Here is a 27,751-nt window from a genome sequence, read left to right as displayed (position 1 = left end):
TCAGTGAGTTACTCTGATGTTTATTTTAATGCATCTTAGTCCACACAGTTGGTATAAAATCAGAAAAAGCAAAGCAAAAAAGAGGGAAAAAACAAGGTCTGGAGTCTTGGCATCAGAAGGGCCCCGTATATACATCTACAGTTGGTGGCCAGTACGAGTCATTGCCAGACAGTCCTTGGAGGCAGAGGACAGTCTAGACTCCGCTGCATCCTGGGATCCCATCGTCCCAGGGGGTCTAGAAGCTTGTCCGGATGCTCCGACCATAAGGAAATGTGGGCGTGATAAAGGCGGTGCGCAGTTATGTATTATAGTAATAATAGCAGCCTAGCCAGGTACAAAAGCGGTTATAAACCATTTATATTACACACAATTATTCAGGTCTCCGTTCGACTTTATGTTGTAAAATTGTTAATTGAATTTTCCAGTGAGGCGTTTAGATGATTAGTGATCGTAAGGAATGGTAAATACATAGCACCACTTGGTAGGTTTGTTGTCACCGATTCTAACCTAGACGCGTGACTGGGCCACCTCGCCCTCTCCAGGGCAAGGATTCCAAGGCCACAAGCCGCGATCCTCCGAGGGCTCCAGTTTGGGGGTTTTGCTGAGTGCAGGTAAGGCTGCATACAGAGGCATGGGCAGCACATGTCTGTGTCACACAGCGGGCCACCCACAGTTAAAGGCTTCGGGCCATTCAGGGTTTCTACCCACACTTTGGTTTTCTAAATGAGGTGGAGTGGGAGGGAGGTAACTTCTTTCAGATGAAGGGGAAGGGGCGTTGATGGGCTTACTTTCTTTCTGGGCAAAACAAACAAAGAAAAACGAAAAAAAAAAAAAAAAACAGCTTGATTATATGGTTAGGATGTCAAGTTCCTTAGCTACTTTAAGGTTCAACCCAAGGCTGATGGTCAACACGTAAAGCAAACAATACTATGTACATATATGTAAAAAGTGTTATAAATAGGTTTTATAAACCGTCGATATTATATACATCTTCAATCAACACTAACCACCCCCCCACCCCCCGCACTGCTTTATGTTTGGTTTGGTTTGAGTTTGGGTTTTTTGGCTAGCTCGTTTTTTTGTTTGTTTTCCTGGCTTCTGGTTTGCTTCCTCCCTCCCCACATGAGCTCAGAGCCTCGGCCGTCCCATCCCCGGGCCTCATTCACGCTTCCGCAAGATCACATAGATGACACCGCTGAGAAGCGCCAGGGGGAAGGCCACCCAGGCCAGGATGTAGGCGAAGCCGTAGGAGTTGTCCGAGGTGGAATGCCATTCCGGGTGCCGGACCGTGTAGATGGACGCCGCACTCATCACGCACAGACCTGGGAAGGAGGGGGACCAGTTAGGAGCGGGAGGGGTCATGGGGCAGGGACCCTGTGCCACCCCCAACCCAGACTCCCCAAGACCCCGGGCACCTCCCCCACCCACTCTGCTCTTCTCCCAGACTCCAGCTCACCTCACCCTTGCACACACACACCACACACACACACACACACACACACACACACACACACACCAGGGCACCCCTCTCTCTTTCTTAGGGGGAAGGATGTAGGCTGCAGGGAGAGAAGGTAAGTCCATCTCACGCAGGAATCTGCCACCAGACCCAGAACTGCGAGGAGGAACAGGAAGGTACAGGAACCAGGAAACAGTCTCTCTCTGCGTCCAGTCCGCCTGACCCAGGTCACGGGCCCCTCAGCCTCCCTCCTGCCTCATCTCCCTTAACTGTCACCCGTGGCCAGTGAACATGAGGGCACCAGCGAGAATTCAGGTGGCAAGAGATGCCCATCCATCTCTTTGCAAGGATGGCTGACTGTGGAGCCCCTGGAAGCTGGGAAGCGCTCCACAGATGGGTGGTAGGAGTCTCTGAAACCACGGAAAGCGACACTTTATCGTTATCTGAGTGGGACTCACGCCAAGCACAGGGCAGAAGGCTGTGCTGACCCCCTTGGCAGAATCACTACATCAGAGACAGAGCAACAACGTCCGTGAGCACCGCTAGGCAGACAGAGGAACACGTGGGGAGGAATAGGGTGGTGGGGGAGGAACGCAAGAGGAAGGACACAGCCAAGAGAGGAGGCCGTCACGGACAAGCTTCATGGCGCTGGGTCCCTTTCGACTCTCCAAAGTCCCCCAAGGTTGGTCTACAGCCCAGATGAAGGCAAGGAGGTCTCAGATGGGCAGGCTGGTCAGACCACCCCTGTTTCATTGACCATGCAGCCTCTGGGGTGGGATGGACAAGAAAAACCTCCACCTGGGACCTCACGCAGCAGGCAAGTTCCAGCGTGACGGTCCCTGCCCACGAGGACGGTCAGCATCCCTGCGGGGAGGGGTCCAGTGAGGTCAGCACCCCAGCCCCAGCAGCACAAAGGCCACTCTGTCCGCTCCTGAACACAGGGGCTTTGACAGGCTCTGAGTGACTCTATTATGAGTCCAGCAAGCATGTGGGATGCCTGTGGGTCCAGGGCCCCCTAGGCCGGACCACCTACATCTAACCTCACTGCTATTTGGGCTATTTCACTGGACACTGTGGCTCTGTCTGAACAAAGTGCAGAGGTGGGAATGTGTCACGTTCAGCGCCCCGATAAGACTGTCCTTCTGCAAGTCTGAGAGAGGAGACTCCCACTGCATTGCCCCCCCCACCCCTTGAGAGAGCCACACAGCAGGCCTGGGACCGCAGGGGGTCAGCTCCAGGACCTTCTACATCCTGAAAGCCCGGGAGATGCAAAGACAGCTGAGTCCATGGGGATGTCATAGCTGGTGAATTGTCATGGAGGGGAACTGCAGTGTCGACCTGCTGGAGACACACTGTCTTTGCCTTGAGGTCTATGGCTCACCTCAACAGTGTACTAATTCATTGTCTAACTTCCTAATGAGGGCAGAGCTCTCAAAGGGGAGGCCTGACCTAGGGAGAGGGAGGTCTAAACAGAGCATCTGAAGGGTAGGACGGTGCCCACCCCCTTGGCAGGGCTTCCGGATGGGGCCCATGTCCACCCAGCATGGAGAAATGCCATGACACCTGTGCGGACCAGTTGGGCCCAGAATTCCCCAGCAAACAGAAAACAGCAAAGGGAAAACACTCCATCTGTGACCTGGGGGGGGAGAGAAACAGGACGCACAAGTGCAGTGACTGAGTCGATGGCTTAATTATATGACATCCACCCTGGGAGAATCTCAGAAGTAAAAGAATTTGTGCTTCGCTTCAAGAAGCCATAAGTTAATGCACTTGCAAAGCCAACAAGAAGAGACACACTTGTTAATTATTGTTGTCGGGAGACTGATATTTTAGGGAATATATCATTACGAGGCTGTCTGTGTGCAAAGCAACAGACGAGCCCTGGAATACAGAGCAGCCAGTGCCATACACGAATCCTGAAAAGTCAAACACTTCCCCCGTAAGGGGGAAGTTCTCAGCTGCCAGTAGGTGGTGATGCATTTATGAAGGTTCCCGTGGAATAGATAAACCGCTGTCCCTCCTTCCACTCTCAGCCTCCGAGTGACCCCTGAAGCCTCACATATCACCCCCCAGCCTTACTAGATGCCCATCTTGGCCCGGCCAGGACGACAGCTGGGATGAGTCACCCAGAACCAGCGTTTCTAAACGTGGTCTCCAACTTCAAACCACTCAGAACAGAAACGGCCCTGGGTTTTTATTCTAAATGCCCTTTTGTTGCTGTTTAGTAGCTAAGTTGTGTCCGACTCATTGCGACCCCTTGGACTGTAGTCTGCCACGCACCCCTGCCCGTGGGATTCTCCAGGCAAGAATACTGGAATGGGCAGCCATTTTCTCCTCCAGGGGATCTTCCCAACCTAGGGATCAAATCTACATCTCCTGCATTGAAAGGCAGATTCTTTATCATTGAGCCCCCTGGAAATTCCTTTTAAAAAGCATCCTCTTTAAAAAAAAATGTGATTCTGATGTGCAGCTAAGATTGAGAAGCACCAAAAAGGATGACAGGGTGCCTCTCAAAACGTCTCCAGGAAACAGCCAAACTGAGAAATATGTAATCAAGGAAAGACAGTTCTTACAGGTGAGACTCTCAGCTTATTATAAGTGGAGAAGGGATGATGCAGCAAGACAGGCAGTGCCAGGCAGAGACGGCTCCCAGGTCTGCAGCCAGCGGAAGAGCTCCACACACCTTTCACCTGCCTTCCCTGCACACTCACGTGCATGTCTGGAGTCCACATAGCCAGGCCCTCCAACAGGAAGCTCCACAGAAACCCTCCAGCTGCACAGCCCCAGGGATGCTCAGCGGATTCTGAGGGCTTCCACTCAACAGGTTGCAGTGTTTGAAGAAGCACCTGCCCTGCCCTAAGTGGACCTTGCCTACAGTGGCCGACCTGCCTGTGGACCGCACCCCACGACTGTGGACCTACTTCCTACTTTCCTTCCTTCCTCACTCCATTCTACTCTTCTTTTTGTTTACTGCTTGGCTGTTTTTGCTTTTCTGATTTGTTCCTTGATATTTAGGGGTAATTTCTCGGGCTATCACCAGCCTTTATCACCAACAACCCTCCCCGAACTGTCTCCCTAGTTTGTTGCTGTTGTTGTTCACTCAGTCGTGTCCAATTCTTTGCAATCCCATAGAGTGCAGCATGCCAGGCTCCTCTGTTCTTCACTGTCTCCTGGAGTTTGCTCAAATTCATGTCCATTGACTTGGTGATGTCATCCAACCATCTCATTCCCAGTATCAGGGTCTTTTCAAATGAGTCAGTTCTTCACATCAGGTTGCCAAAGTATTGGAGCTTCAGCTTCAGCATCAGCATCAGTCCTTCCAATGAATATTCAGGGTTGATTTCCTTTAGGATTAACTGGTTTGGTCTCCTTGCAGTCCAAGGGACTCTCAAGAGTCTTCACCAGCATCATAGTTCAGCAGCATCAATTCTTTGGCGCTCAGCCTTCTTTATGGTCCAACTTTCACATCCATACATGACTACTGGAAAAGCCATAGCTTTGACTAGATGGACCTTGGTCGGCAAAGTGATGTCTTTGCCTTTTAATATGCTGTCTAGGTTTGTCATAGCTTTCCTTCCAATGAGCAAGCATCCTTTAATTGCATGACTGTAGTCACTGTCCGCAATCTCCCTAGTTACTGGATCCTTTCGATCATGAGATGAGAAACACACAAGAGCAGGGTTGTCAGATGCTGAAAGTCACGAAATCTCTAAGGGAAGTCCCCACTCTCTTAGATCCCAACTAGAGTGGAAAGATGATTCAGCAAGTTCAAATGCAACATTCTAGAGAGCTGAAGTTTCTTAGACCAGCTCTCGCATTCTTCTGCCCGGAAGGAACAAACACAGAACACTCTTAGACGTATAGAGTACAACTGCTATTCTGGATCAATATTTCTAATTCAGTAACTTCCTATTCACAGATGGACTGCTAAGCTGACAAACCAATAACCGAAATGAAGTCTCATGAGAGATAAGAAGCTAGATTTGGAAGGGATAATGCAAAAACAAATCAAGTGCTTCTAAATTCAGAGGTTTTCGTGGCAGAGTACCGAACAGCTTGGACTGAGTTTGGAGAAGAATCCAAATGGTGAAACAAATAGGAATGAGTAAATAAACTTTAAATTAGAAAAACTCAATGCCTAAGAGTCTTCGGGCTGCAAGGAAGTACTCATCTCTGGACTCTAGTTTTGACTGAAAATGACCTTGCTAAAAAGACATTGTTAGAGAATTTTAAGCTAAAATACCTCAGAGGAAAAAAGATAACATACTCCCTGCCTTGAGATGTCCCTTCAACAGTAGTAAGTTCACTCCATCTGATGTTTTCAGTCTGACTACTCATCAGTTCTGACACATGGACTCATTCATCACAGATGTTTGGGAACTTGGAGATCAAAAAGAATGTAGATTTGAACTTATCTTCCCTGGTCAATCAGGTTCAATGAAAGATCACATAAAAAGCAGTTTCTGCCTTGGATGTTGTGTCCATTAAAAACTGAAGTGGATCCTGAATCTCTAAATATATTCATTCTATGTGGGATGGGAGGAAGTGGGGAGGAAGTGTCCTTGCATGAGCTGCACTTTCATGTAGCCTCTCCTACTCTCAGCTTATTTATCAGTAACATAACAAGAGTGTATAGAGCAAATATAAATATTTTATGAAACTTCTGCTTCCTAAGTCTGTGTCCCTTTTTCTTGAGGACACAGTCACTGATACAAAGGAGATGATCACCTCTGATATCAAACGGTAAATAGGGAGCCAAAAAAGAAATCCCAGAATACATCCTAGTTCTCTGTTACTTCTGGAAATGGGGTGACTGATGGTCACTGCTCCTAACATCCCCAGAAATGATTTCTTACGGCAGAATTAGTAATTTAATAACACTGGCAACACCTGAGAAGCTTAGCTGGTATAATGAAACCTGTGCAACTAGCCAAGCTCTATTTGATTTTGAAATTCTAAACTGTGCACATTGACCTGCTGTATTTAGGGATCTGAGGAGAAGCAGTTTCCTAGTTTACTTCCTTTTTCCAGGAAAAGGGACTGTCTTCTAGAAAAGGGTCATCGATGTCCAACTTCAGGCTGTGTCTTGTAATACAACCCTGCATAAGCCATGAGCTCTGCCTGTCCACCCATCCATTCATCTAGGACATGTGGGCTCTTTTCAACCCTCCAATGACTGCTTGGGATCCAGCAACTAAACAAGAGATGCTACCCACTGCCCAATCAAGTGTCAGAATTGAGAATACTTCACAGTCCCCAGATGTACTCCAGCACATACGGGGTTTGTGGGTTATTAGCCTGGACTACAGAATCCACCACATCCACCTCCTATGTCTCTCTGGTGCCCTGAGGACTCAGTCAGCTGGTCATTGATGGACAGAAGGATAAGAGGCAACAAAGCGAGAGAAGGGCCAGTATCCAGAGACAAGAGCGGGAAGGCGTCACATCTAGGGCTCTGCACACAGACCGTGTGAATAACTTGTGCGAAGGGGGTTGCTCGAGGCAGTTCAGGGAGGGGGCAGAGCAGACCTTGGTGCTAGGGCCCCATGTCTGGAACTGACCGTGCATTACATGTTACACAAAAGGAAGATGCCAGTAAACAGGAGCCCAGTGGACTCCAGGGGCTGGAGTAAAGGAGAGAAAGATTTGGCGGGTGGCTCCACCACCGCTTAGAGAGGGAGACACGTACCCTAGAGCAATCTGGGCAGTACATCCGGGCCATTTCCACACTGGAGCAGGGGTGCTTCCCAGGGCACACAATGTGAGCTACAGAAATCCAGCCTCAAGACTGGCCTCTGCTCTATGGACACTCTCAACATTTACCTCCAAGGATGCACCCTGGATTGTAGCTCCTTCCCATGGTTAGGGACCCTCCTTCCAGAGCCCCTAAGTCCTATTCCCCATGCACCCCTTTCCATGGAGAGTTCCCAGATTCACACCCACACACACCCCTGTGCAGTATGAAATCCATCCAGGGGGGACTCACGCACGTCAGTCATTCTGGAGCCACGCCCCCCTGACTGACCATCCTGCCTGCAGTTTTGGGGAGCCCAGCCCCCACGGGGACTTGTTCTCTCCAACTTACCAGCGAGGATCTGGAAGACCCCAGTGATGTAGAACCGGCCGCCCTTGGTGAGGGTGAAGAGCTGGCAGAAGAACAGGAACAGAGACAAAACGCTGAAGATGACGGACAGGATCATGGTGGCCTGGACAGACTGCAGCCATTCTAGGGGAGGAGACACGGGGTTAGGAAAAGGCAGCCCTGGCCAGCCAGGGGGGCGGGGCTCTGCCATGGGGCGTGGCCTGGGCAGCAGAAAGCCACACCCACCCCCAGGCAGGAACAGCTGCCCTCTTCTGAATGAAACTCAAGCTATTCATTTTCCCACTCTCAAAAGTCATTCTTTAGTTCATGCTTTCTTTTGGAGGAAAAAAAAAAAAGAGGTATTAATACATGTTTAATTGTAGACATTTTAAGAAAAGGCTGTATGAAAATACTCAGTCCCACGGCAAGGAGCTAAAATCAAGTTAAAATATATTAAATTTCCTTCTAGTCTTTTAACCAAAAGAGTTACTTACACAGATATGCGTGTGTTCAAGGGGCTCTGAACCCTGCCCTCTGCCTCCTCTCTCTCTCTGTCCTCAAGGGGTTTGAAGGGCTTCTTTGAGCCCCTGGATTCTGAGAATAGTTCCAAACCACCGTTCAAAATGTCAGCATCCCCCAAGGAGTCAGAGAGATCCTGTGGACGGCTGGGACGAAGAAAATGACGTTGGAGCCAAGACTAATTTTGCAGAAAGTTGGAAGAAGATGCTGATGGGAAGAGTATGCTTTATTTAGCTATGAACCACTCGCTCAGCTACACTGTGTCTGTTCCCAGCTCATCTCAGAGCAGTCAGCGCTCAAGCTGGTCATCAGATAGGAGCACAGATGACACTTCCTTATCTTAGCTGAACCACCAGCCTTAGATCAAATCTCCAAGTGTCCAACTGAAATTCAGGCAAGGAAGAGAACTCTGTAGTTCACCATCTACTACAAATGAATGTCAATTCCAGAAGAAACCGACAAGAGGCAAAAACCTGGGTTTGGCATCAGAGACAGGAACCCGCCAGGTTCCCCCTGGAGAGCTCCAGGGTCCTTGTCATCCTTCCTTCCTGCCTCCCTCCTTCCAAGTGCAAAGAATCCTGGGGGTGGGTGCTGCTCTAAACAAGGAAGATCAGTTAGAGAAGACCCAGTGTCTGCTCCTCCACAGTCAGGAACAGCCTAATGTGCAGTGGCTTAGAAAAATACATGCCTATGCTTAGCACAGTAGAAAAAAGTGTGAAATCTGGATGGCTTTTCATCAGTACCTCATGAAGATGACCCTGGTTTGAGTTGCAAGTAGTTCATAGAAGAATTTTAAGGATGCTGATTAGGTCAACCATGACTAGAGTTTCGTGGAAGATTGGAAGAATCTTTTGGAAGCATTTTAGAGTTGGAAGAAGCCTGTGGGATCAGCTAACCGAGGCCCTTTGTACTGAGAGAGATTTCCGGAGATGTTCGAATGAGCCCCATTGGCATGGCCAAGGTTGGGAGGCCCTTGGTTCTAGGCTGGTGTTCTTTCTACCTTGATGGACCATATGCTTTTTTTAATCTTTGCAATTTCTTTGTCAATTAAGGTTAGAAAAGGATATCTAATGGGCTGTGAGCCATCCTGACTTCATTTTTATATCTCTCATTGAACCACTCCACCCAGTATAGTTGGAGAAGGAAATGGCAACCAACTCCGTATCCTTGCCTGGAGAATTCCATGGACAGAGGAGCCTGATGGGTTACAGTCCATGGGGTCGCAAACAGTTGGACATAATAGAGTGACCTTCACTCTGAGTGACTATCACTCACTCACTCACTCACACCCAGTGCAGTGGTTCTTCTGGAGGAGCAGTCTGCAACAAAGCTACTGCCGCAATAATATTATCTTTTTAATATTTATTTTAATTTATTTATTTGGTTGCACTGGGATCTTCATTGCAGTATGTGGGATCTTCAGCTGCAGGACGTGGGATCTCGTTCCCTGTCCAAGGATCAAACCCAGGCATCCCGCACTGGGAGCATGGAGTCTTAGCCACTGGACCACCAGGGAAGTCTCTACGTTTTGAATGAAGCAATTATCCACCAGTCTGGTAGGTGAAGCTGGAAGCATAAAGAAATCTGAGCCACAAAAATAAATCTAGAACTAAGCACAGAACTAAAACAGAGATCAAGGGGAATGTCCTTCAAGGCACACCCTCAGAAGGTGCACGGTTAGTACAGGCAACATCCTAGATTTCTTTCTCTGCGATCTTTTACTTAGTCTCTACCTCCACTCTCATTAATAACAGAAACTTCTGCCAGGCCTCACATTTAGAGAAAACTCAAAATCATACAAGTTAAAACTCCATCAATAGGAAAAGTCTCTTAAATTTAACAATGTCACTAAATTCTTCTCAAAACTTCTTTTACCAGGAACTTGAATTTTAATGCCAACTTCATTACAACTGAGTTAATTTTCCATAAGTTAGTTCTCTAATCAAATCAGAGTTAAGGAATCAAGGAAGTTTTTATTCAGTGGGCCTTGGCTACAAATCTACTGTTTTGAGTTCTGGGAATACAGAGTTGAAGAATAAAGTTTTCAACCTGAAGCACAATAAATAACACACATACATGATGAAAGTAGGATAAATGCAACTATATTATCAGTCACAGTAATGTAAATCATTATAAGATGTAGAATTCCATCCTGAATTATGTAATTCCTATCTAGAGTCTGATAAGAGAGATATACCTAAAACCAACAACAGCTAAAAGTTAAAACATTTTTTAAAAGAGGCACCAGGCAAATATTAACAAAAAGATATAGTAATAATAGCATCAGACAACTGGAATTCAAACTGAAAAAGATGAAGATGGCCAAAGAGGGATATTTCATAGGATATTTCATGGTATTTCCAGTTTATCATAAAGAAACAAAAGTCATAAACCTCTGTGCACAGTGTGACCTGGAAAAAATATAAAGCAACAAATGACTGAAGTATAAGATGAAACTGATACAGCTACAAGCACAGGGGGAGACTTCGGCATACCTCTCTCAGAATAGGTAAATCAAGTAGATCAAAAATGTGATAAGATATACATTATTTTATATATCTCTATAGTGATGATGATAGAATCTTCAAACACACATGGGATAGTCTTACCAACTATGCAGTAGGCAACAACAAAAAATACCTCAATAAATCTCAAAAGAAAGCACACAGGATGTAAATATAACTAAAGAAAAACAGAAAGTAGAAATTCAAAATAAACCAGCCAAAATAAATTTGGAAATGTTAAAAGACTATTTCGGATAATCCCTTGGATAAAGAAACCAAGATGAGAAGTAAACCTTTCTGCAGCAAGGAATTCTACTGACAGTATGTACCTTAAACCTACAGGCTGTGGCCCCAGCCAGGCTAGGCCATGTGCTCCATCAAAACAGGCCTGGGTACCCCCTGCTTAACTGGCTAAGAGGAGGGACCAACTACCTCAGAGGACTGTAATGATCAAATAAGAATGTTGATATAAAAGCTCTGTACAATACAAATAACCCCATTAAAAGGCTGAGCTCAGGAGCAGAGTAAATTAGTATCTGTAGACTATGGTGGAGAGTGGGGAGGGGGTCCTGAGGGTATCTTTATCTGCGCCACACCAAGGAATAAGGTGGACAACTGTGTCCATATAAGCCATTATAGGGTGCCAATCAGAATGCCACTTGAGAGCAGAGCCCATTTCAATACAATTCTGATACAAGTTCTTATGAGAGCTTCAGCACAGAGGTTGGCAAATTATCTGTGAAGGGTCAAACTATAGTTTAGGCTTCTCAGGTCATATGGTTTCCATGGCAACTGCTAAAGTTTGCCATCTTAGCACAAAATCAGCCTCGTTCAATATGTAAATGAGTGGGTGTGGCCTGTTCACCTTAATAAAATCTTATCTACACAATCAGGCAGTGGACCCCACTGGATCTGCTTGCCAACCTCTGTTGCTGCTGACCAGTTACTAAGTCATGTCCAACTTTGTGACCCCCTGCAGCACACCAAGCTTCCCTATTCTTCACTGTCTCCCAGAGTTTGCTCAAGTTCATGTCCACTGAGTCAGTGATGCCATCCAACCATCTCATCCTCTGCTACCCTCTTCTCTTTCTGCCTTCAATCTTTCCCAGCATCAGGGTCTTTTCCAATGAGTCGGCTCTTTGCATCAGACGCCAACCTCTGCCATAGCCAAATACATCCAGTGTACGGAAAGCAGTGATTAGAGTGGAGAGACTGGGATGCAGAGGAAAATGCTGTCCACTGCAGTCCTGTTTTATACAAAGTCAAATTAATGTGAGGCCAACAGGCCAGGTGGCGAATCTGAACTTCTACCCAAGCCCCAGGGCAGTGATACTCTATTCTCTCAAATTGCAAGTTCAGGGTCATTAGCAGAGCCCATGACCAGCACCCACGGTCATTCTCCAGGCCTTGCTCAGTGCCCGGCAACTATCTATGGAATGCCCAGTGACAGCGTTTTAACCTCCAACGTTGGTGCCGAGCCCGGGAATTAAAAACCCCCGAATTCCTCGCAGACCTGCTGTTCTGATGAGCCTGTCAGGTAATAGGGTTGCTGACAGCTTTCTGACGTGGGCTAGGCTGTGGCGGCCAGCAGAGACCTGCTCCCTGCCACAGAAGGGAAAGCTGGAGATGCCCAATGACCAAAGGTCAGATTCCTACCACCGCAGCAGCTAAGCTATGAAGGAAATACATCTGCCCCCTCAGCTGTATTCTTAGCCCAGGGCCAACAAGCCGGCAAGCGAAGGGCTCAGGGAGGCTGCAACCCTCTTCAATGCACCAGCCCCTCTGCGTCCTTCTGCCTCCTTTCCTCCCAGCCTAGAGCCACACCCGAGTGCCTGCCCCCCCAACCTCAAGTCCCACTCTGGCAATTCACAAAAGCTCTCTGACTCCATCAAGAGTGAAAGGAAGGGCAGTGGCAGTTGAGTCAGAGCATGAACTGGGGAGGCCAAGCCAGGAGGAAGAAGCCATTGGGGTGAATCACCACTGGGGGAGTGAGAGCCGCCCTTGTCCAGAATGCTGGGCCGTCTTCAAAGCAGCTAACCCATCCGCTAACCTCCTTACCCACTGTTGTTGTTGTTGTTGTTGTTTTGTCTCTCAGTTGTGTCTGATTCTTTGCAACCCCATGGACTGTCGCCCTCCAGGCTTCTCTGTCCATGGGATTGTCCAGGCAACAACACTGGAGCCAATTGCCATTTCCTTCTCCAAGGTATCTGCCTGAGCCAGGGATCAAACCCATGTCTCCTGCATTGGCAGATGGATTCTTTACCACTGACCTACCTGGCACCCTCCCCACTGACATCCCACAAATTGCCACTTTCCTTCCTTCTTGGGATGGATGTCATTCCAGAGGCTGCTGACTTGTGAGCAGCCTCCATCCTATCCAGGAGGACTTTGCTGTATGTTTGCTTTGCCCACTGGCAGGAGCCTGAGCAGGGACTGAGTGGTCCTTGCCCAGGGTTCCAGCTTCTTCCCATCCCACCCAGCTGGGAGCTCTGAAACTGCGCCCCAGGTTCACTTTCCCTGGGACCCACAAGGATGCAGCCAGAGGGGAAAGCCATATGGGGTCTTTCAGCCCACAGACCCTGGCGGGAGCTCACAAGGATGAGGAAGACCATGCGGGAGGCTCTTTCAACTCAAATCCTGGGTGACATTTCAACTCCAGCTAAACCTCTGGCTGACGATGAGTGAACTCATGTTCCAGGCGCTCAGGCTGCACCTGACACTGTCACTCTTAACTGCCCTCCTGACCAAGAGGCGCCCTTGTGGGCAGAGGAATTTGTTCCAGAGTCTAATTTATAGGTGTGGTTTGACACCAACAGTCTTATTCCCACTAGTCTTCAGACTGGAACAGGGAATATAATATAGTCATTGAGGTTCCGAGGTTACTGAAAATGTCCAGCTATTTCAGGCTTCCTCCATTCCCTGGTTGGAAAACTCTAGTGACAGGAGGGTCAGGTTAGGCTGTGTGCCCCCCAAAATTGTTGTTGATTAAACAGAAAAATGGAGGGCTTCCCAGGTGGTGCCGTGGTGAAGAATCCACCTGCCAATGCAGGAGATGTGAGTTTGATCCTTGGGTCAGAAAGATCCCCTGAAGAAGGAAATGGCAACCCACTCCAGTATTATTGCTTGGGAAATCCCATGGATAGAGGAGCCTGGTGGGCTATAGTCCATGGGCTTGCAAGGAATCAGACAACTGAGCCACCTCACACACACTCACACACACACACACACACAGAAACAGAGGAAGTGGCTTCCATGGTCAAGTATATTAACGTCCCTCCTTGGACACTGCAACGTACAATAAGGTACTCAAGGTTCTGAAAAGTCTTACCACTAAAAAGAATAGCCTGAGTAGATTTTAAATAGTCTTTTCCAAATTGATTGATCAGAGAATTCCTTGTGTAGGTGTTGTCAAGACACTTGAACATGTGGAGTCTGGCCACAGACAGTGACTTCAGAAAGGAAGAGAGGAGAAAGACATTTCAATTGCCCAGAGGAGGTAGGGGATGTACAGAGAAGAAGGGGATGCCTGGTGGAGGGAGGGGTTCAGGATCTTTGGGATTAAAAGGCATTCTCCATATGCAAACAATCAGAGGCCTTCTGTCCAAAGCATCATGGAAATTAAGAGCCACTAGCCTACCAAGCTCAGTAAACCATGCACTCTCCTCTCTCCCCACACCTACTAAAGTTCTACCCAATTTCCAAGGCCCAGCTCAAAAGCGGTGTCCACTCAAGATCCCCCCATGTCACAATTATATCCTGAATGGGAAGAGGACTCAGGATGCATGGGACGTGATGGGCAACCACCCCAGGTCTCGCCTCCACAGTCACCCTATTAGGCCATGAGGGCACTTGCCCCAGGTAACCAGCTTGTGAGAGGCAGACCCCGTGCAGAAAAGCAGGGACTCCTGGTGCTCATCCACTGGGGTGCTGAGAAGTTCCAAGTGTTGTTGGTCTCTCAGTCGTGTCCAACTCTTTGCAACCCCATGGACTGTAACTCACCAGGTTCCACTGTCCATGGGATTTCCCAGGCAAGAATACTGGAGTGGGTAGCCATTCCCTTCTCCAGGGAATCTTCCTGACCCAGCGATTGAACCTGGGTCTCCTGCATTGCAGGCAGATTCTCAACTGTCTGAGCCACCAGGGAAGCCCAGGAAATTCAAAAGTATGTTTGAAATCTAAGGAGTTAAATGATCCTTCAGCCTTTCCTTAGGCTTGGCATCCGCAGAGCCTGGTGGGGAGGAGAATTAATGGGGTGGCCACAGGAGAGAGCCCCCGCTCTCTGTGCATCTACCTTCCAGGCCAACCATGAGCCAGCAGCTGAGCAGCACCGGGAGGCCAACACCTATGGTCCAGAGACAACACGTAACATAGGTGGGGATGGGGGGCAGAGGACTCTCACCAGCAACAGAAAGGTCACTGCAAGGAGGAAGCACCACCTGGAGAAGGGGAGACCCAGGAAGATAAAACTACTGCTTCCAGGGACACGACAGGGATTTTAGACACCTTGAGGATGAGGTCCAACTCTCCAGGTATGAATGAAGACAACCAGAAACCACTGAAAATTTAGGGGACTGACGTGGCCTCAGCTGAGTGATTTCTTTCTTTTTTTAAAGTTGTTTTATTTTTTTATTTGCTGTACCATACATACAGCATGTGGGATCTTAGTTCCCTAACCAGCGATCAAACCCATGCTCCCTGCAATGGGCACTCAGAGGCCCAACCACTGGACCACAGGGAAGTCCCACAGCTAAGTAATATCTTAATGACAGTATCCCACAGCAGTTTGCCCCCTCTACATCATGGGCCCCTCCCCCCAACCTTTCTGCCCGCTCCTTCCTGCCCCCATCAGCCACCAGATGTCACAAGACTCACACTGGACCCCTTGCTCCTCCTGCCTCTCCTCTCAATTCCCCTGAAGACATTAAATACCCTCCTGCAGACACCGAAGACCCCAAATCTGAATGTCCATCCCAGACGTCTACCCTGAGCCACAGATTCCTAAATCCAAGTGCTTTGTTGACACTGTACCTTCTCAATGTATCAGCCAGAATGCATTTTCAAAACACAAATCAAATCACACCCCCCTTCTGCTCCAGACCCTTCTGTATGTCCAGCCTGGCTTTTTCAGCATCAGATCCTGTCCTCTCCACCTGCAGCCTTGCACTCAGTCATGCCAGCCCAGCACTGGTGGACACACCAGACTCCTCCCTGCCTAAGGACCTGGCCCTTTCCAGTACCTCCTGGAATGTTCCTCCGGTGGTTCTTCATACAGCTGGTCCCTCCCATCTTTTAAGCCTCCATCCACATGACTCTGGCAGGAAGAGGCCTTCCGTGACCAGCTGCTTCCTCCCCAATGGCGACCTACTATTCGTTGCTCTGGCCATCTCCTGCAAAGCGCTGTACACTGCCCACAGTGACTCATTCATTGTCTTCCCTCCATCTCCCCCGAGTAACTGTGAGCTCCATCCACTGGGGCAGGGACTGGTATTTCTTGTTCAGCTCCATCAGCTCCATTTCTGGAACAGTGCCCCATACTTAGCACATGCTCAGTCTAGTTAAAGAATGGATGAATGGACCAATCTGTTAGCTCTATGAAATGAAAGGGAGTCTCTTGAAAGGTAGTGAGTTCCCCATCACTGGTAGGATGAGCATATAATGGGTACATTGCAGGGGGCTCTGAAGTGAGTGACATGGGGCAGGCAGATGGGTCTGATGACCTCTAGAGCCCCTGCCAAGCGTCAGAATCTACATGTGTGCTGAGGAGCGCATATCAGAAGGCTTCCTGCCAGGCATCCTTTTCTTGGGCACCAAAAGCCAACATCCACGCCCTCAAGCCACCCCATGCCTAATCCCGGCTTTTGAACTACAAAGGATGCTTTCTCAACACTGGTAAAATCCCAGAAAAGCAATTTACATTTTTTAAAAAGCAAAGACTGAGCATCCAGCACCAAAATGGTGAGACACAGGTCTGCACAAGCCTCTGAATTTACTCCTGGGTGCTGGCATCTGATGAGAGACTCCAAGGGTTGAAACATCAGCCTCAGGACGCCTCATCCCACCCCTGCACCTCCCTTGCCTGCCAGGACCTCCACATCTCGCAAGGGCATGTAGAATCCAGAGCCACTGCTGGGGCAGAGCTTGTGGGTTAGCCCAAGGAGCCACAAAGATGCTAAATTGCGAAACATGAGCCCCTAAGTGCAGAGGGCCTCCTGTGTTTTTAAAACTGTTGACCAAAAGCTGAGCCACAGATGAGGAAATGGTCTGACGTCCTTGCCGAAATGGCGATGCCACCAAACGGATAAACAAGATAAACCTGGCAATCACAGGAGATACAGTCCCAGCACACACAGAGCACTCAATTCAGCGAGGGGCTCCGGAGACTGGCCAGGCTTATTGTTTTCTGACTTTCAATCCAAAGGACTGGTCTAAGGCTGCCCACAACACACTACTGGCCATGAGCTTGCTACTGCTGGAAATAGATAGGTGGGTTTCCACTCTGTAAGATTTCTGACATACTCTGCCTTATAAAGGCACAGGATTGTTACTCCAACTTGGAACAGAACAGTTGAGAAATGTATACAAGACAGAGCAGGTGTAAATGAAATCATGAAACTTAGAACCCCATCCACATGCCCCAGAGTCCTTCCTGGGATCTAGAAGACCCTGCAGGCTGGCTTGCTTCTCCATCCCCTGTGTTCTCTGCGCATCAACTTTGCCAGGCTCCTTCCCACCCCAGGGACCTTCTCCTTGGGAGTCCCACTGTCTGGAATCTGCCCACTGATGTCCCTGTGGCTGACTCCTTCCTGGTCATCCTCAAGAGGTCATTCCTTCCCCACCCCAATCCCTCACCACACATCACCGTGTTTTATTCTCCTCCTCCTTCCTATCACTGCCTCCTGATTACCCACATTTATTGACGGATCTACCAGATCATTTATTCACTGATCTTCAGTAAAATGGAAGCTCTCATCCACTGGCACCCTAAATGTCTGCAGTGGAATCTTCTGCAAGACAGGTGTTCAGTGAATAGTCCTACATGAAAGGACACAGGAGAGAAGGGAGGAGACTGGGGAGAAAGGAGGACGGGGGCATCCTGAGGCAGGAAGTTCATGATCACTGAAGTGAGAGAAGGCTGAAACTCCAAGATGAAGGCAAGAGGAGATGGGGTGAGGTTTAACAGGAGCAGATCATTCAGGTAGACATATGGACCTTAGCAAAGATGTTCACCTGAAGATGGAGACCAAAGGGACCTCTGAGAGGTTTTAAATTGAGAGTGATATGACAAGGTTTGTATTTTTAAATATCACCCTGGATTCAGTGTACAAAAGGAGGAACAATGAAGAAAGATCAGGAGTAAGGAGGCTGCTGCAGTGGCCCTGGTGCGATGTGGGTGGGGATGACGAGTGACCAGTGGGACCAGGACGATTCTGAGGAGCAAGAAGAGACACATCCAAGGCAGACTCCGAGTGTGAAGCTCACTGGACGGTGAGACAGCATCCACTAAAATACTGGAAACTGTCAAAGAGGGAGACTTGGTGGAGGAGGACGGAGGCTGGCTGGTTTGGGGACGCCTCTGAGACATCCCAGCAGAACTGTCCAGTGGGTGGCTGGCCAGGCTGGTCTGGAGGTCAGAAGAGAGGACCAGACTGGGAGGAAACAAGGATTCAACAGACGTCATGAAACAGTAAAAGCTGTTAATGACTGGGGAAGTAGAGAGAAAGAGAAGGAAGTCGAAGGCTCATCCGATTGCCAACACGGGTCACTGTGCTACTGAGGGGACCCAGGACACGGCAGAGATGGACTGTTTGCAGAATCCTGAAGTAATTTGGCTCCACTCTGAAACAGCATGGGACACACCAGAGCTATTGTCAGAGTATGACTGGGTACGGACCGGGGGTGGTCACAGCCTTGAAGACAAGTGTTTCACGCCAGGTTTACTGGGAGGTGCTTGCTATTAAATTTCTGTGAATTAAGAAGTCATGCGTCCCATGAAATCAAATGACTCCTTGCTCAGCCTCCCTTGACACTGGGTGTGGCTCTGTGACTGACTTCCAGGAAAAGACAAAAACAGAAGTGTGTGGTCTATCTGAAGATGTTTCATTAAAAGGGAGGGGGACACATTCTTCTCTTCTTCCTTTCTCTATTCTGTGACTTGAAGCAGAGATGAAATGGCTGGCACTGTAGCAGCTGTCTGCTCCATAAGGATTAGGCAAAAAAATGAGGTAGAAAGTGCCCAGGGCTCTGACAGTTTCTTGGAATTACCATATCTATGTTAGGCTGCCTATTTCCATACTTATTTTGAAAGACAGAGAAATAAGCTATCTTACTTAAGTCACTACCATTTAAAGATGTTTTGTTTTATGGGGTCAATCTTAATCCCAACCAGAATGCTAGCTGATTGATCTAATGCGTTCCCCTACTGCCTTTCCCCTAGCTTTAGGTCGTGTCATTGCCTCAACAGGGAATTGCCTCCTTCTTGCCTGTGTTTATGTAAATCCTGCCCATCCTTTGGAGGATGGATCATATCTCACCTCCCACAGGAGACCTGCCTTCCACTTCCTCCACTGAATTCTGGCTCTGCCTGCCTGCCCCGACTCCTCGGGCATCTGGCCTGTGCTGTCTTCATCCCCCCGCAGTGATCTCCTGACTCCTCACAGAGCTCAGGACCATCAAGGCCAAAGTCCAGAGTCTACAAGTCCTTGCAGGCCCTGGGCCAAGAGGCACTCAAAACAAGGTCATGATAAATATTCCCTCACTGGCCTCCTTCACCTCTGCCTGCAGCCAGGATCAGGATAGAGCCAGGGATTTATATTTTAAATGTATGTAAATGCATTTAGATAATTGAAAAGCAGACAAAGTTGAGGGCATTTAAAAAGAAATCTAAAACCAACTCTAATACAAAGAGGGAGTTCAAGGAAAATCTAATATGTCTCCTTCCAGCTATGTAACACAGATGTTTGACTGCCATGCAGTCAATGTGGTAACAAGCACCATTCATGTAAGAGAAAAAAAAGAAGAATGAAGCCCTGCAGAGGTGCAGGGCTCCAGCACCACTCACACAAAGACATGCCCCTTCAAAAAAAATAGCAAGTCAAGTAAATCAACGTATTTTCACATAACAAGCTTGCTGACATATTCTTCACAAACAAGTATCAACAACAAATTACTTTCAATGACTTAAATAAAAGGTATGTTTGAAACATTCTAAGAGCAAATACAAACCAAGGTGACTGGTTTATGACTAACAGGGTTCATCTGTAAAAGCAGTCTAATTTTTTTCTTAATTACGCTTTTTTTTTGCCTGTTGTGTGGCACAGAAATGGTTAAACCCAATCCAAGAGGCAAAGGAGGCCTAATGGCTTCAAATCCATCAGAGTTTAGGCTGTAACACAAGCTGACCCATTAGAAGAACAGAGATACTGAGATACTGACCACCGGAGAAGCTGAAATGGGAACATCTTACTTAGAAGTTCAAGTGCAAAAAAACACAGCTTGTCCAGAACTCCTCAAAAATGCCCTTCCTGGGACAGATGAGAAGGCAGGTGTAGGGGAGAAGCAGGATCTTAGAACTCCCGCCCCAGGAAAGCAACAATGTGGATTTGGATAAAGACCCGAGATGAAACACTCCAAGGTCACTGTCAGCAAATCCAAGAAGATGAAGTTGAACACAAAGAGCCAGCTGAGCAATGGGAAGTTCCCAATTGAAACAACACTGGTGCCTCTTTGGTAGCTGCTGGGAGGACGGTACAGTAGCCATTCCTAACCTACCGTGGCCGATGCAGAAGGCAGGCCAGCAGTATACGAACATCGCTGCCCTGCTGCAGGACAATTTAGATCCCTGCTCCTCTGCCGACTCATCCCTCTTGAAACCCAATCGGGTTGGAACATGCCTGTCAAAACTGCCCCTTCCGGGCCTGTAAGTGTAGAATCCTCTGCCAACTCCACATGGCCACACACCACTTGGGGGAGGTGCGAGTGGGTACCCGGGGTCTCAGGGAAAGCCAGCCCTGTGGGCGGAGTCACCATGCAAGGCCACCAGGTGTCAGTAGGGAGCAGAGCACCTCCCATCCTCAACCTTTCAGGGAACCTCGCCCAGGAGACACCGGATGCTGTGGCTTTCGGGCCAAGCAGTGCTCCGGCCACATGCTCAGACACTCCTGAGGGTTTCAGTTACTTGGCTACCAACTCACCACGCAGCCTCTAGGGTGGTTTTAATTCAATATCCTTCACAGACTCAGAGAAAAGAATTAAGGACTGCTCCCTTCCACACGGACTGGGATCTCTCTTTTCTTGTCCCCAGGAAAGCACTCATGAAACAGTGTTTTCTACTGCTTGGCTATCCTCCTTGAGTACTTGTAGCAGTTTCTCTTTATGCTGAGGTTAGAGATGTTTGGTTGGTGATGCTTCAAGGACAATTTGGGTACACAGCCCAGAGAAGGAAAGTCCAGCAGTGAAACTGGACTGTGAGAAGCCAGAACCAATGGCCACTGCCCCGCCTGCTTTGTTCAACTGCATCTGAAATGATTTCTCTCACTGGCTATAGCATCTTCCACAGAAATATCTGATCAAGGGGCAGCTGCGGCCACACTGAAACCTCATGTCCAGGCTGAGGACACATCCTTTGGGCCACGAGACTGTGAAGAGCCTGGCCCACTGTTTTCTCAACACCAGGTACTGTGGCCCCCGCCAGGGTCCACACTGCCACCAGACACTTCCCAGCCACCAAAAACACTGCATCGTATTTGCCACTCCCTCTCTACATTCACAGAGCCCAGGTCCCTGCTGAGCCCTCCTTCCCTCTGGATACTGCAAGAATCTAAGACTGTGCTTCCGCTGCCAAATAATCCCTTTAACCTGAACCCAAGAAAGCCCGGTTTCCAACATCTCACAAGCAAAGATGCTAAGGACAGAGTAAAAATACCCCGGGGCTCGGCTTGGGGGTGTGCAAACAGTGTCAATGCCCCAGCTTGCAACAAGGAACCACTCTACAGCTCTGATGGCTAAATGGGATCGCTGAGGCCCAGGACCCAGAAAGGAAGTCCTGTAACTGGAGACCAAAAGGGGCCCATCCATCCCTGGGACAGCCCCTCCATCACTGCACCAGGAAGACCCAGGGCACTCCTGGATATTCCACCACCAAACCAAACTTGCTTGTTGGATCAAAACTCCCAGCAGAATCTGCCTGAGATTTTGCATCATCATTGCTTATCTGCATCCATATGTCTTCACTCACTAAAAGAATTACACTAAGTGATGAGCAGAACAGGCGGGCAGGTCTAGGGCTTCTCTCCACGTAGAGAGAATGCACAATTCCCTGAGATCTCAGCTTAGCCAGTGAAGCTACCGCCCCTCTCCTTTCATCTTGGTTTCCCAGCCCCTGGCCACCCTATCTCACCCCAGCCCAGCAACACCGCTCTAGCTTTTGAGTCTTCCAAGAACAAGTGCTTCTAAGTCTGGAGAGAGAGGCATGTCACCGACAGACCAGGACAAGTTTGTGGAACAAAAAACCATCCTCACCATTTGCTGATGACGAGAAACAGTGCTGGACACCGCCCATCGAGGAGGTGCTACAGTTTTGCCAGAGGTCAGTCGCGTGTCCATTGCCCACCATCCATTGCTAGAAAGAACAGATACATTAAGTCAGAGGAGGCAGTGAGGAGTGACAGAGAGAGGGAGGGAGAAGACCAAGGTAAGGCAAGGAGCAGCCTCATCCACTGTCCAACCAGAGCCCACCGTGCTCTGGTGGGGGGAGGTGGTGCTCTGACCCAAACCTTTTGTCCAGGGGAGGGCCAGGGCTTTCCAAGTATAAAGCACTTTGTAAGTGGAAAAGAACCTCACAGATATGAGTTGCTCTGTGCCAAGGTGTGTACGGCAGTAGAAGGAGCCATGGACTTAAGCCAGGACACCTGCACTAAGCTGTCTCTCCTCCCCTGATCTCCTGAGTGCCAGTCCCCATGCCATGAACTCATTTCCTCATTGGTACTTCCTGTCAACCTACAGTTAAGACGTTCGGAAGATGCGGGTAAGTGATGAATCAACGCATCAGTCCCCAAAATAATTATTTTTCAACCTTTGAACCAAGCAAGAACATCATACCTGGGACTTGTATATTAAGAAGTTAAGACCACAGTTGCATGACTGCCCAACTCTGGGCTCATTTTTAAGAAAATAAGTTTAAAACCTACTGAGCTGGATGTTTGCTGATTTTGTAATGCAAGTTATCCCAATGATCTGTTTGTACTGGGGAAGGCTTTTTTCTAAGAAGATGCCCTGTCCACAGCACAAAACAGACCTGGGACGATGAACCATTAAGGAAAATCCAATTTTAACTTGCCAGTTTCAAGTCCTAAAGACCGTTTTATGAACTAAGTCACCCATCTGATGGATGCCATTTGGAGAAAAAAACAGACCTTTCTACATTCTCCACTTCCTTCCTCAAGGACAACCACCACCGCCCCCTCTCCTCCCGCCCCATCAAGAAAAATGCTAAACAAGCTTATCACATGAAGGGGGTAGGGGGGACCCTGGATCTGCACTGAGTTGCTTTAAAGAGAGGCCTGCGTGCTGATCTAGCCCAGCGCTTGCTTGCTTCCTCCCCTCCCCTGAATCCGCTCTGATTTTCTCAAAAACTACTGAAAAAGGCGCGGATTGCCAGAAACTGCAAAAGGCCCGAGGATGTCTGAGAGTTGCGCTCTGCAAACTTGAGGGGGCGCGGCGGGAATCGCGGTCCGGAGGCCAAGCTCGGGGTGAGCTCCGGGCGCCCCGCCCCGCGCGCACTGCCCGGCCGGACACTCACGCTGACGATGGTGGACACGAACAGCAGCACCAGCACGGCCACGTGGAGGACGATGATCCCCAGCAGCAGGAGCAGCATTCTGGCGGCGGGTTCTGCTCAGCGGAGTGTCCGTCTGGTCTGACGGGAGACACAGCCGAATTGGACGTGAGGTCGGGCGAACTGGCCCGAGCGGGGCGAGAGGGGGAGGGAGGGAAGAAGGGAGGGGAGGAGGGAGGGGAGGAGGGAGGGTCCTGCGCTCGGAATGCCCGGGCCTGGCTCGCCGCCCGCCCACCCCGCCCCGCGGCCGCCGAGAGAGGGCAGCAGCCGACCGCAGCATCCCCGCCCCGCAGTCCGCCGGGCCGAACATCTTTTGCTTTTGGAACAAAACAAGCGGTACGCACGACGCACGTCGAAGTCTCCCCGGGAGGGGAGGTTTTTCCAGAGTGCCGAGCAGAGGCTGCAGCGCGCCTCCGCCCACCCGGGCGCTCCGGGGGCGGCCCAGCTTGTGGAACGGGGACAGATAAGGGAGAGCCAGCGCTCTCCCGGTGGAGTGGAGGTGGGGGCGAGGGGCAGGGGCCTAGGTCTCGGCGAGAGGCCCAGGGATACCAGCGGCGTGCCGGGCGGGAGAGCGCGCGGCGGGGAGCCGGGTCCTCAGACCCCAGAGCGCTCCGCATTTCGTTAGGCTCTGAGTTTCCACTCAAGTTTGGCCCGCGCCGGAGAGCCGCCCCGACCCCAGCACCACTTGGCAAAAACACCAGCGGCCCCGGAAAGAAGGCGCAAAGTCGAGGGAAGAGGAAAGAACCGCCCGGGAGAATTGCTGGGGCCGGCGCCTCCTGCCCTCCCCGGGCGCTGGTCCGGCCGATGCGCTCAGGGGCCTGGCTGGAGGGGAGCAAGTGTCCGTGCGAAGAAGAGGCGGAGGTAACGGGGTGAGCCTCCCAGAAATAAGTGCAGCCGCACGGAGCCGGCAGGACCTCCTCTATCCGCCGCGGTGCGGTCCTCACCCCACACCTCACATCCCGCGTCTGATCAGCGGGAGGATCCGCACGTTTGCGAAGACGGAGCTGCGTTTAGGGAACTGCTGAAGGACAGAGTCTTGGGCTAGAAACAACGATTCAATAACTTCAGTGTTTAAAGTACCCAGTCGCAGGCCCCTCCGTACTCTCCTTCAGCAACACTTAAAAAAAAAAAAAAAAAAAAAAAAAAAACCCTGGAACGTACAGAGGAAATAAGCAGGGTTTTCTGACGTCTCCCAGAAGGTTTAAATTAAATTCAGTGACTCCTCATGCCGAGGAGGCGAGGGAAGTGGGGGGAGACAAGAGAAATAAGAACTGGTATGTAGCTAGAAATTGGGGGGGCCCGGGGACCCTGTATCCCGAAGATGTCCACCGCAGGGACTGCTTTGCCAGCGAGTCTCCGAGTAGGCGACTCTCCAGCGAGACGAAAAGTCCTCCGCCCCTGCCCCACATCCAGACATCAGCTCCCGCGCCCCCGGCGGTTCCAGACCCGCAGGCTCTCCATACCAGACCCTTACAAGCCCCGCAGGAACGACGCCAGACCGGCGGTGTTCTGCCAGCGATCGGAGAAGGCGCCAGCCCGAAGCCCCCTTGCTCCGCGCGTTCTGGCGCCGTCGATGGAAGATACCCACATTCCTCCTCCGTCTCCTCCACTCTCCCGGCCAAAGCACTTACGGCCCAAAGGATAGCTGTCCCCGATCCTCAGAGATCCTCAGAGCTGCCTCGGGCACACACTCCGTGCGTCCGCTCAGCGACTGGCGTCCGCAAAGACAGCTGCGCTGCGGGGCTACGCGCGCCAAGCGAGGGGCAGGAGGGAGGCTCCCGGCGTTCCCCTTTAACGGGAACAACGCCCTGTCTGCGTCGCTGCAGAAGGGTGTGTCCCTGGGTCAGCGTGTGCAGGGGGGCGGGACTCGGGGAGGGGAGAGGGCAGCGGGGAGAGAGGGAGGGCAGGAGACAGCCTGGGCCTTACGCTGCGCCCCGGGAGAAAGTCGATGACGGCAAAACTGCTGGGACTTATCCTGGAAACTAGCAGACCGCGCAGCTTTCTCACCTCCGTTTCCCCTGACTTCGCTGACTTTACCGAGACCAAGAGTTGACCGATATACTGGCCCCTCCGCCCACGTGGGAAACTCGACCGGAGGTTGCCCCCGCGGGTGGCCAGCGCCGGGGTCTGCGGCGCACGCATTCGGACCGCGCCCACGCGGAGGCCCAGCCTGGATGCCCCTCCCATGGATAGGGGGAGACGGCACTTAAGCTCAGACAGACATCCCTCCCCTGGAGTCCTGGCGCCCCCGGCCTGCCCCGGCGTCCTAGCGCGGCTCACCCGCACCAAGCCCGCCCGCGCGATCACGTCTGCGCCCAGGCGGTGCGCCAGGTGCCTCGGCTTCCCGGGACGGATCTAGCGGGCCTGCTTGGGGGAGAGTTGGAGGAGGAGGGAAAAGGCTGCCCACTGCAGGACAGCGCGTCCGGGGGTCGCTGGGCAAATCCAGACCACAACTGGGTACGCTCCAGGCGAGTTTGCTGGCTTGGTGCCCGGTCTGGGCTGGCGTCCCCGGCCACAGGGTGGGGAGTTGGCCATTTGAGGTGGGGGAAGAGCAGCCAGGGAAATCAGCTGATTCATAGCCGGCTGAAGGCGGTCCGCCCAGCGTCACGGGGAGAGAGGATAGCCCTTCCGGGCGCAGGGTGGGTGCGCCCCGGATAAGAGGGTAAGACGCTCTGGGAGCGCGCCTTGATGCAGGAACGCGGAGAGGGAAGGTGGGCGTTACAGGTCTGCCTGCCAACGCAGCAGGTCATACACAAGTCACCAGCACCTGCCCGGCTCTGTGTCACGGAACATCACCGCTCTGAATGACTCAAATACCCCCATCTACTTATTTTACTATCTGAAAGCAGCTGCCTGTGGTAGCTAATTATACATTCTTCAAGCAAAGATAATTTGGAAAATTTCTTCAAACAATGGTCTTTCACAAATCCTTAGATCAAAAAGACGAATCCTTGGGAAATTTTTGTTCACTGCACAGTGATATGGTAGGTGGGTTAGCAGGACTCTGAGGCGGTGTGGTTCAGTGGTTAGGCATGGAGGCTCAAATAAACCTGATTTGGCTGTGGATTTGGTCAGTTTGCTGAGGTTCGGGGTGCTTCAGTTTTCTCATCTGCAAACAGGACTGAGAATGCCCATTTTAAAGGGTTATGGTGTTGATTAAAAGAGATAGTGTGTGAAATAGCATAGTGTCGAACCAAATAAAGGATCAGTAGTACCCAAGAAATTGTCACTATTACTATTATTATTATTTCACGTTTAATCCTCACAACAACCTTTTAAGGAAAGCCCGACCCCCTAAACTAAAATCGCTTATCACCCCCCAGATTGAAAGCACATTCGTAGGTAGAAGGACTAACTAAATGAATGAGAGTGATCACTTTCCTCCTGGGTCATATTCTAAGCTGGATTTGCCCTGGGAATTATTGCCTGCCTTTGTGCCATTCAGACTTTTTATTTATTAAACCAACATTGACATGATCACCAGGTTCCTGGGACTGTTCTAAGCACTTTATAAATATTAGCATATCTACTCAGGATTTTCTTCCCTTCTTGTCTTTTTTTCCAGCTAAGCTTCTGAATGAAATATAGACATCTAGAAAAGTGCACAAATGGTAAGGTATAGCTCATTTCTTCCTTTCCTTTGCACCCAAGGTTTTAGTCATTAACCAGGTCACACAATAGTCACACTGCAGGACATTTGAACCCACCCATCCCTGTCAATCAGTCACTTCACTGCCCCTCGCCTGCCTCCTGCCCACTCAGCTCACAGCTGTGGAAGACAAATGCCGGCGCCTAGGGCGATGTCACCAGCTTGGCCACACCCAGGTCCCGGCGGGGCTCCGTTACAAGTGGAAGCCTCTCCCCAACCTGCTTTCACTCCAAGGTCACCGGCCAGCCGTGTGCGTGGAGCTGTTTTCCATCAGGGCAGGCATGTCTGGTCCCCTTCCTCCCTTCAACTCTGGATGTGCCAGAGTTTCTAGGTGCTCCCAGAGGGCCCTTCTGGCCTCCCCAGCCAGAGTGTATATCCAGTTCTTAGCCAAGGATTTTAGAAACCCTGGGATTCTCTGGTCATTTCCAACACACACGCGCTGTCTCCCCTGCGATCCTTTCCATCTGTGGTTTTCAGGGCGTGGAGCTGGGCAGCAAGTGCTCTGTAAATCATGAGCACACACCATCCAGAGGCACAGTCTGCCAAGACAACTCACCGGGCCAAACAGGGTCACCCCTTCCTCCACGCGGCTCTCTTCACACTCAGACGCGTGTCAGGCAGGCCCCTCCCAGGACAGGGCAGCCGAGACACCAGCAGCTGGCAGGTCTAGTCCTGCTGCTTCCCACCAGGATCCCCGAAATGCGCCCTG

The 27,751-nt window shown here is 50.3% G+C and overlaps 1 protein-coding gene across 3 annotated transcripts; it reads right to left on the bottom strand.

Moving 5' to 3' along the window:
- PMP22 (peripheral myelin protein 22) lies at positions 1–27,751 on the bottom strand. Of its 3 annotated transcripts, none has more exons than XM_065910246.1 (5): positions 27,599–27,751; positions 23,358–23,474; positions 22,079–22,178; positions 7,542–7,682; positions 1–1,322 (listed from the first exon to the last, which is right to left on the bottom strand). In XM_065910246.1, exons 2-5 carry the CDS (start codon positions 23,433–23,435, stop codon positions 1,159–1,161), a joined length of 483 nt encoding a protein of 160 aa, XP_065766318.1. In that variant the 5' UTR covers positions 23,436–23,474; positions 27,599–27,751; the 3' UTR covers positions 1–1,158. The 3 variants fall into 3 exon arrangements, with proteins under 3 accessions (XP_065766318.1, XP_065766319.1, XP_065766317.1); XM_065910247.1 differs by lacking the exon at positions 27,599–27,751 and adding an exon at positions 25,025–25,193 and having other exon boundaries at positions 23,358–23,469; XM_065910245.1 differs by lacking the exon at positions 27,599–27,751 and adding an exon at positions 25,025–25,192.

This window comes from Muntiacus reevesi, chromosome 18, assembly GCF_963930625.1.
Source record: "Muntiacus reevesi chromosome 18, mMunRee1.1, whole genome shotgun sequence".
Lineage (NCBI taxonomy): Eukaryota > Metazoa > Chordata > Mammalia > Artiodactyla > Cervidae > Muntiacus > Muntiacus reevesi.
This window is presented reverse-complemented; position numbering and strand designations above follow the sequence as displayed.

Excerpts from the sequence above, each read along its gene's own strand:
- PMP22 (XM_065910246.1), bottom strand. The coding sequence starts at position 23,435 with ATGCTGCTCCTGCTGCTGGGGATCATCGTCCTCCACGTGGCCGTGCTG. Across the intron at positions 22,179-23,357 it reads TCGTGTCCACCATCGTCAGC|CAATGGATGGTGGGCAATGG; the intron begins GTGAGTGTCCGG and ends TGTTCTTTCTAG. Across the intron at positions 7,683-22,078 it reads TTTCTCGTCATCAGCAAATG|AATGGCTGCAGTCTGTCCAG; the intron begins GTGAGGATGGTT and ends CTCCTCCCCTAG.